At 48.1% G+C, this 10,187-nt stretch overlaps 1 protein-coding gene across 1 annotated transcript; it reads right to left on the bottom strand.

The window, feature by feature from the left end:
• Window positions 1-4: 4 nt before the first annotated feature.
• On the bottom strand, window positions 5-9,905 carry LOC129548905 (pregnancy-associated glycoprotein 2-like). Its single transcript, XM_055415823.2, has 9 exons — window positions 9,811-9,905; window positions 8,542-8,692; window positions 7,488-7,605; window positions 7,287-7,405; window positions 5,856-6,049; window positions 4,844-4,960; window positions 2,641-2,782; window positions 2,456-2,554; window positions 5-142 (listed from the first exon to the last, which is right to left on the bottom strand). The coding sequence occupies exons 1-9, from the start codon at window positions 9,861-9,863 to the stop codon at window positions 5-7; spliced, it is 1,131 nt and encodes a 376-aa protein (XP_055271798.2). The 5' UTR covers window positions 9,864-9,905.
• Window positions 9,906-10,187: the final 282 nt, after the last annotated feature.

Genomic DNA, 10,187 nt, shown 5'->3' with positions numbered 1-10,187 from the left:
GCATTTACACAGCAGGAGCCAGGCCAATCCTGTCATTTCCTCGGTCATAAACTGAGAAATACAGCCTCAGGAAGACGTCACCCAGGATCCATCTGTTTGTGTTGTCCCCATGAAAGCTGCTAAGGCATAAGGTCTTGGAGATCTGGGGGAGACAGAAACACACACCAGTTAACCTGAGCCCTTGCCTGCAGCCCTCCTCAATATCCAGACCGGGCATTCTTCTTGGTTTAATTTCCTTCTTTTGATAAGTATCAGGTGGTTTCCTCAGAAGCTGGGGATGTGAGAGTTCATGCAAAAAGTTAAAGAGCCAAGACATGTGATTGTCATGAGGAAGGGTGTGGGGGAGGCAAGGACTGGGAGTCTGGGATTATCAAGTGAAACTAATATATACAGGAAGAATAAATAGCATAGTCCTACTACATAGCACAGGGAACTGTATTCAATATCCAGCAATATGCTGTAAGGGAAAAGAGTAAGAAAAAGAATATAAATACTTGTTTTTGTGTAACTGAGTCACCGTGCGGTAGAGGGGAACTTAATGCAGCACTGAAGATCAGCTACACTAAAACAAATCTTTAAAAAAATGAGCAAGAGTGGTCATAGCTCCCCCTCAGTCTCTGTTTCTTTCAGTCCACTGTTTACTGCTTTCTCTGCAGAGAAGGCCTTTTCTTTTTCCCACTTTTCCAAGATCTGATTTTTGTGTTTTTTTTTAAAAAAAAAAAAAACAACCTGTTAATTTTGTATTGGAGTATAGCTGATTAACAATATTGTGAGTGTCATGTGGACAGTCAAGGGACTCAGTCATATATACACACATATCCATTCTCCCCCAAACTCTCTTCCCATCTAGACTGCCACATAGCATTGAGCAGAGTTCCCTGTGCTACACAGTAGGTCCTTGTTAGTTATCCATTTTAAATAGCTTAATAGCAGTGCCCACAATGCATTCTTTAAGACTGCTCTCAGGCCCTCTAGGCAGTCTTCCTGGACCCACAGTCACCGTCCCTGAAGACTTCAGACTGGGTCAATGACTTGCCCTGGTTCTGCCATAGTCTGTGGCCCTCATCACTCCTAATCTGTTCCCAGGAGCCCTTTGCACAGCTCCCGGGGTACCATTTGCATGGAATCCAGTATAGATTTGCTTCAACCCAAGCAGGTCTCCTCATTCCTCCATGAGGCTGCGGGGTTGGCATTACTGAAATTCCCTCTCTTCCTCAAAGCCTTCTTTGAGCCCATCAGCCTGCTCCGGACTCCCACAGGGAGCGGACAGGAAGCCTCCACCCTATACCGGGGCCGTGCAGTCACTGTGCACCCTTTATTCACCTTAGCATCCAACCTCCCCACAGAGGGGAATGGTACCCCAACTCAGAGAGAGAGCACTGGGGCTTAGCAAGGGGAAGTTGCAGCCAAGTATTAAGGTAATCATGTAATTTATCACCCCCATCTGGACATTCCTGAGATGGGATGGGAGACTGCTAATCACTATGGTGGGACAGCACAATGTCAACCCCGCTTGTCACACCATCTATTTCAGGGACTGCTAGAGCTGCTGGAGAAGACTCTTGAGAGTCCCTTGGACTGCAAGGAGATCCAACCAGTCCATTCTAGAGGAGATCAATTCTGGGTGTTCATTGGAAGGACTGATGCTAAAGCTGAAACTCCAATACTTTGGCCACCTCATGCGACAAGTTGACTCACTGGAAAAGACTCTGATGCTGGGAGGGATTGGGGGCAGGAGGAGAAGGGGACGACAGAGAATGAGATGGCTGGATGGCATCACCGACTCGATGGACATGAGTTTGAGTGAACTCCGGGAGTTGGTGATGGACAGGGAGGCCTGGCGTGCTGTGATTCATGGGGTCGCGAAGAGTCGGACACGACTGAGAGACTGAACTGAACTGAACTGAGAGCTGACTTTCCATGTTTCTGCATCTGAGGTCTTTGGTTGAGCTGAAGCTCTGTGAGGACTGAGGCCCTTAGTGTTCCCCTGTCCTTGTGACTCCCACCATGCCAGCACGGGGTGGTGTCTCCACTTTGATTTCTGGATGACGGATGTCCCAGACTGCCCTTCACTCTCAAGTGGTTGGTTTTGTGGGAGGTACTGGCCCAGCCACAGGGGCTCAGCAGTATCTGCAACGAGGTGACCTGGCCTTCAGAGGGACCCCTCCTCCCAGCAGCAACCCAAGGGTTCTTGCCTGTGTGCATGCTAAGTCACTTCAGTCGTGTCTGACTCTGTGCAGCCCTATAGATTGCAACCTGCCAGGCTCCTCTGTCCATTGGAATCTCCAGGCACGACTACTGGAGTTGATTGCCATGCCCTTCTCCAGGGGCTCTCCCAACCCGGGGATCAAACCCGTGTCTCTTACATCTCCTGCATTGGCAGGCAGGTTCTTTACCACTAGCGCCATCTGGGAGTCCCAGAATTGAGAAGCAGCTCTCAGGACTGGCCCCTCACCTTTTGGATGTAAGCTTCAGCAGGCACTGAGTAATCGATGCCATTGATGGTGAAGATAACAGGAGGCAGGACACTGATGACAGGACACGAAATCACGTGCTGTTGGGGAAAGAGGGAGAGAGGTTGGCCCTGGAGATTCTTGTTGTGCGGGGGAACCGGGAGAGACCTATGTCATGACCCTTCACCTCGGAACCGTAGGGCATGGCGTGGATGAGCTTCTGGATGTTGGTGACCACTCTTGCTGGGCCATGGATCAGTGACGTCCCAGTGTCCACAAGAGCCTCGCAGCCATGTTCACAACCAATCACCCTCCCATTCATGGAGATGCTGAGAAACAGTGGGACAAAGTGGGCATCAAGATTACTCAGAAGTCTCCCTCACCGCTGCCCGCTCCGCAACTGACTCCCAAACAGTCCTTCAGCTCTTGCCCTGACTCTGCTTTTCTTTGCTTTCATCATGTCACCTTCTGTGACATCCTTAAATGCAGTACTTGAATAGGCTCTTTCCTACCTGAGGACCATGACACAAGCTGGCCTTCCTTCCTAGAAGACCCCACTCTCCTTTGACTAGCTAATTTCTCCTCGTCTTTCAAATTCCAGCCTAACTGTCGTGGTTTCAGTGAAGTCTTCCCCCAGTGTGTATCAAACTCCTGTCTTGGTCATTCTCTGTAGACCCTTCCTCATGTCTAGCATGGACCAAAGTGACAATTCACTGTGTGTGTGAGTCATTTCATATACACCTGCCTTCTTAGAGGTGAGGGCAAGTTTTATTCTCATTGCCTCGCTTAAGTGCCTGGCACACAGTGGATGCACAATGAGTGAATGAATGAATTAATGTGAAAATAATAAATGAGGAACATCCAGAGAGCTATATCCAGTGTCTCAATGATAACAGGTCAAACACACAGTGAAGATGGAGGTTCCCTGGGGCAGCAGATTCTCATCAGGGGAGACAAGCTGCCCTGGGAGAGGGTGTCTCCCATCACTGCTCATTCACCCAGCTCAGACACTGAGGCCCTGGCCAGATGACACCTGAGAGCCCACGGAATCTCCAAAGGACAGGGCAATTTTTGTCTGAGGGTATCACAGAGATTCCTATCAATTACTACACTAGTTATCAGGCCACTCCTGGATCCCACCTTCCTTATTCTGTCAATCACAGCGCCTACTCCACTGTGTGCTCAGGATGGGGGTGGGGGGTAGGTAGCTATGGTTACATGGAGTGTCTCTTTTGATGAGTTGCTTTCAGGTCTCAAGACCACAGCTAACCTCTCTACATAGCTTGGTAGCTTCTCCCTAAGGAGACCAGATTTTCCCAATTGTTCAGGACTTTCTCTATTTTAAAACTGACATTTATATGTACTGAGAACTTCCTCAGTCCCAGGTTCAGTTCAGTTCAGTCACTCAGTCGTGTCCGACTCTTTGCGACCCCATGAACTGCAGCACACCAGGCTTCCCTGTCCATCACCAACTCCCAGAGCCTACCCAAACTCATGTCCATTGAGTCGGTGATGCCATCCAACTATCTCATCCTCTATCGTCCCCTTCTCCTCCTGCCCCCAATCCCTCCCAGCATCAGGGTCTTTTCAAGTGAGTCAGCTTTACGCATCGGGTGGCCAAGGTATTGGAGTTTCAGCTTCAACATTAGTCCTTCCAATGAACACCCAGGACTGATCTCCTATAGGATGGACTGGTTGGATCTCCTTTGTAGTCCAAGGGACTCTCAAGAGGTTTCTCTAACACCACAGTTCAAAAGCATCAATTCTTTGGCCTTCAGCTTTATAGTCCAACTCTCACATCCATACATGACTACTGGAAAAACCATAGCCTTGACTAGACGGACCTTTGTTGGCAAAGTAATGTCTTTGCTTTTTAATATGCTGTCTAGGTTGGTCACAACTCTCCTTAACCTGGACAATTGGTCATCTTATCACAACTCTGTTCAGGCTGAGGAAATTCTTCCTGAGCCTCTGTTCACCACACTGTAGGGTCCTCTAACCGTGCTCCCTGCCTCACAGGGCAGTGGGTACAGCCCTCCCCCAGGGGCACAGACCTCTCTGGACCCTGTGAAGGACCGTGGTCAGAGCCCTGGTCAGAAGGCCTGGGGTGATTATGAACCCATGGGTGATTTGTGTTTCTATGTGTTTGTGTGTTTGTTTGTGAGTGTTTTTATGTGGCTCTGTGTGTCTGTCTGTCTGTGTGCTTGTGTGTATCTGTCTGCCTAAGTGTGTTTATATGTGTGCCTGTATGTGTGTTTATGTGTGGCTTTATGGGTGGAGCATATCTCTGTGTGTGACCACGTGTCTGTGCATGCGTTTGTGGGCCTGCATGTGTCTATGTATAGATGTGGGAGCATCACTTGGGGTGGCATTCAGAGGAAGAGGCTTACCGGTCCACAGTTATCAGCCAGCTTTCGGTTCGGGACACTGGTATCCAGTTGAGCTTTCCCGTGTAGTAGGAGTGGTCCACCCCACCAAACATCAGCACACTGCCATTCTCCTTGTGGCTGTCGAGAGAATAAAAGAGGGGGACTCCTTGGAGGACTGTTATGCTTGGCAGTCTGAGGGCTGTGCTTATCCATCCCTCAAGGCCCTAATAGGGTCCCCATTTTACAGATGCAGAAATTGAAGGATTGAGAACCCGACCAAGATTGATCACTGGCTAGAGTGGCACAGAGCAGGTTAGAAGCTGAGTCACTTGGCCAGGTTCCACCCACCCAGGCTTCTGAAGAAGCCCTGTACCTCCTGCAACCTGAGTGCTCAGAGATAGCCTCAGAGGATAGTGTGCTGAAGGGTTTGGGCTTCCCCCTTGTCCAGCCTGTAATTTTTTCAGAAAAATCAAGGCCTGAGAGTGCTAGGGGTGTGGCTTCAGGTCACCCAGGGTTGCTTTCACCTGCCTGTGACCTGTGCTGTCCATGGGGCCCCACATTCAGCACGGCCCCCCACTCTGTTATCTCTGTCTGGAAATTCCTAAGACTCGTTGGCTAAGGTGTCCCACACTTCCATTTTGCACTGTCTCCTGAAAATTGTGCAGTTGGTCCCGGTGAAATGTTAGTGAGGAAGGAAAGATTTCCACCATCCCTCTCTTTCCTTCCATTTCAAATTCATCAGCAAACTGTTACTTTTTCCTCCAACCTTTATCCTGACACCTTCCATTGCTCTCCCACTCCCTTCACTCCCGAGGCCAAGCCACTGCTCCTGAGCCCACGAGTTAGGTTGTGTTCCAATAAAACTTCATTTTACAAAAGCCAGTGGTGAAGACAGGTGAAGCCCTGGGGCCATAGTTATCCTGAGCTACACAGTCTTTCAGGATACTTCTGTAACAAGTGTTCTGTAATATTCATCCAACTGAAAGCATCTCACAGCTAATGTGGAGAGAGGGCTTGTCCAGCTCAGACTTACGTGCTCAAGTAGAAGGCAAAGACAGGCTCAGAAATGGCACCTTGTTCCATCAGCTTGTCAAAGATGGGGATGGTTCCTGGGACGGCAATTCTGGGGTAGGACAAGCCCAGGACGCCATCAAAGGGTGCATTATCAAACCCGAATTGATGCAGGCTTAGGCCAAACGGCTGGTCATTGCTCACAAGGTTCCCGATCTGTAGGAGAGAAGAGTGTTCCCACATAAAGGATTGGAAGTGGGACTGGGCTAGGGGGTGCAGATGCCATTAGAACCTCAGAGAAGACCTGAGTCCTGGCTGTGCCCTGGGTGGACTTCAGATGGTTAAAACAAGCTGGGACAGAAATCTGGGTTCCATTGTTGTGGAGATGTGAATTTTAACCAACTCCAGCTAATTCTGCAAACACCATCTGAGTCAAACTGGCCTCATGGCTTCTGTACAGGTGGGGAAACCAAGAGTCAGGACTGGACCTAATGGTGCCCCCTTGAGGACAAAATGAGTAGAGAGCAGGGTAGTCCTCTTTGGCATCACTATGATCTGATGGCAGAAATGGACTGAATTTACTGCAATGTATTATGGATTCTGCACTTGCCAAGGAAGGCAGGACCCCATTTTACAATGTCACTGGCAGGGTTCTTATGAATATGCTACCTGGGAAATACACATTTAGGTGTGTGTGTGTGAGAGAGAGAGAGAAATAGAGAGACAGGGGAAATCCTCAGGCACTTTGGAGAGGGAGGCCACAGATTTTACTAGACTTTCAGTGGTCCCCTAGAGTGAGAACCCATTTATCAAGTCCCTCCCATATGTGTGGGCCCCTGCTTTCGCTGCTGTGTATCTGAAGCCCTGGGTTGCCCCCAGGGTCCCCCAATCAGTTTTATTCTCTCTCAAACAACCCCACACCTGCTTGAGTCCTGACAAGCCAGCCCAGCTACCACTTCCCAGATGTGTGACTTTGGCAAGGCCCTTGCGCTCTACGCCTCAGTTCCCTCATGTGTGTCATGGAACTAATCATAGTAAATTCTGTGTGGGGTTGTTGCAGGATTAAACAAGTTATTGTCATGAAAGTACCCAGCACAGTCTGAGAATATAAAAGTGGGTGCTTTTTTCCCTGTCCCTGTTCCCAGCAAAATGAACCTTGAGCTGCTCTTGGGCAAAGGAGCTGCAAGTCCACACCCCAAGCCACTCTCAGGCTTAGCCACTCTGGGAGTTTGTATGTCAGCAGGGGCCCTATCTCCCCAGGGACAGGATTCTGCAGGTAAGGTGGCTAGTCACAAAGGGAGTTAGGGAAGGACAGGCCCTGCCAGCTGGTCCTGCATCTGTTGTGTAAGCAGTGGTCACACCATAGCCAGTCCTGACCCAACATAAGTCATCTATGGGGACCAGGAGAGGGTTGGTTAGTGCAGATCTGATTCAGCTTCTGTTTTCTTGTTACCCGAACAGTGTCGTAGACAAGAACTCCGTTCATCATTCCAGATCCATAGAGGATGCGGAAGGGCCTGCGCGTGATCCGGACAGTGGAAGATTTCTGATGGTCGAAGGTAATGTGTGTATCTGCAGACACAAGAGATGAGTGTCAGTCAGGTCAGGTCAGAGGGTGGAGGGGATGAGTCAAGATGGGGGAGGCGGTACTCACAACAGGCAGGACTGGTGCACTTGATGGAGGGCACCCACAAGTCAGATGAGCCTGTGTCAAAGACGACCCGGAACTCTTTAGGGGGTGTTCCAATGGTGATATTACCCACGTAGGCCATCTAGAGGAACCAGGAAGAAGTGGATTAGTGCAGATCTGGCTCCCCTCAATTCCCAGACTGCTGCCTCCCTCTGGGTGTCACATGTCTCTTGAAATCACTTTCCAACCACCATTCAGCTCACAACCTTTGCTCACAGAGTGCATGCATTTGATATTTTTTCCTGTGCTGTGTGGTATGCAGGATTTTAATGCTATGACGAGGCACTGAGGCAGTACCTCCTGCATTTGTAGCCCAGAGTCATAATCACTGAACCCCCAGGGAAGTCCGGTGACCTCATCTGAGAAGCTCTCTAGTCTCTTCAAACCCAGCCTGAGCACCTCCTTTCCCAGGAAGTCCTCCTTAATCAACCCCAGCCACTCCTAAACTCAGACCATGTTTGATCAACACCATACAATTGGCCCTTTCACTAAACATGTATTTACTCTTTGCATATCTCTCAGGCTAGCTTGGCCTTCTTGAATAAGAGATGAGACCTTTTTCAAATCAGAATAATAATAACTATAGTGTTAGAGTCTTAGGGCATCAAGTGCCATAGGGTCTCAGTAAATTTTTGCTGTTGTGATTCTTGGATCTCTGGAAGCTGAATTCCTCTACCTGGGGGTTCACACTTGATTTCCAGTTGGCCTTATTTTTTATTAGAAATGGCTTACCACTTCACCTGTAACTGAGTGGCTCACTTAGTTCAGAAAGAACAATCTCCCTCAAACTAATGCCACATCTTTGGCACAGAAATAGATGTTTACCTGCCACCTGGTCACTGCTGGGCCCAGTCACCACAGACCAAGAGTTAAGGATGAGAATGTCTTCTCCTCTGGGAATGGGGCCCCTGTTCCCCACTGTTTCTGCCTCCTGCAGGAACCCCAGCTCCAACATCCCATCCCACCTCTAGGTGAGCCCCAATGCTAGGCCAGAGCACCAGCCTCCCAACACACTCACATCCAGGGCATTCCTCAGAGGGTGAGTAGTTAATCCGGGGTCACTAGCAGAATCATCGGACATTCTATTTGCTTGTTCCTCCAGGAAACTGTTCAGCAAGTTTTTTTCCCTCAGGATTTCTCGCATTGTCTTCGTTTTAGTTAGAGGCATTCTTTCACCAAGCATGAGGAAAAGGAAACAAAGGAGCAGCAGTCAACTGTCTGTGTTATAATACAACAGTCATATCTGGCATTGTAATGGCACTGTGTATTTTCCAAGTTTTTTTTTTTTTTTGAGTGCCATCTATTATCAGAATGCTGTGCAACATAGGGCAAAGACATAGGTTTGAACACAGATTCTGTTGTGTTATCTTGGGTCAGCCATATGAACATTTGGAGTCTCAGTTTCCCTATCGGTAAAAAGGTGGAAGGGATAATCCCCACCCACCCCCCATATAGAATGCCTTGCCTGTTAAGTAACATTATGGATATAATGTACTGATATATAGGGAGTCTCAGCAAAGACAGCCATTACCGTTGCTCTTGCCACCCCACTGTATCTGTCTCATAGAAGCTGAGGGAGGGAGGAAGAAGGGGGATTCCCATCCTCTCTTTACAGGGGAAAAATTTGAAATGCAGGAAGTTTGTTAAGTGACTGTGATCACATTGTTTGTTTGAGGTAAAAACAGTCTAGATGTAGCCCTCTTAATCGTTCTCCAGAGTTGAAGCAAAAGAGAGGGGTGAGAGAAGAATCCAGAAGAAGGGGAACAAATCAGAGAAACTGAGAGGCTAGAGAAACAAGAAAGAGTCAAAGTTGAAAAGAGAAAAGAAAAGAAAAAAAAAAAAAGCACGGAGAAATCTACATGAACAGAGACATCAAAGAGATGGAGAAATAAATAGATGAAGACTTAAATGAGAGAGATGCAGACCTGGACACATACACACAGAAGTAGAGAGAGAACAGAGGACACCTAGAATAAAATATAGAAAATGCTACTCAACAGGACCACACGTACGTTTGCCTAGGATGTGCACTGAACAATTGCAAGGTGTTCCATTTTCACATAGGTCACGACCGCACCCCCAGAGTTGTACAACCTTGCAGGTCTACCTCGAGACCCTCGGAACCCACATTTCCCGTGGCAAAGTACTTGCCAATAAGTGAGAGTTGAACTTTAAGACCGTCATGGAATAATGATTATATTCCCTTCTAACCCCAACAGGTGGAAGAATATGAGGAAGATAAAAAAACAGAAAGGAAATTGATGCCGCTTATAGTCCCCGTACTTACATGACTATGCACTCTGAGAGGGCCACCAGCCCGAGCAGCACAAGCCACTTCATGCTTCTTTCCTGGCTCCAAGTGCTCGCAGATCGGGTTCTAGTCTGCAGTGGTGATCAGGCCCTTCTAGTTATATATGTTCTGAACTACCTTAATTGTTCCCTTTAGGCCATTATTAGATTTGATAAAAATAGAAACCTCTCGATAAAATCTTTACCTCAATCAATGCCCTTGGGGAGTGCACTTTGAAAATTCTCAGAATACAAAGAGTCTACTATAATCTCTTCCTTGAGGCTTGGCTAGAAAACCAAACTGAACTGCATGAATTATCTGAGAGTGTGGAGAAATTTGCCAACCTAGAGACAAAACACTGCTATTAACATAAT

The sequence above is a fragment of the Moschus berezovskii genome, chromosome 25 (genome assembly GCF_049115385.1).
Source record: "Moschus berezovskii isolate FMDL1 chromosome 25, NW_MosBer_1.0, whole genome shotgun sequence".
Lineage (NCBI taxonomy): Eukaryota > Metazoa > Chordata > Mammalia > Artiodactyla > Moschidae > Moschus > Moschus berezovskii.
Note: the sequence above shows the minus strand (reverse complement) of the source record. Positions and strands in the feature narration are given on the sequence as shown.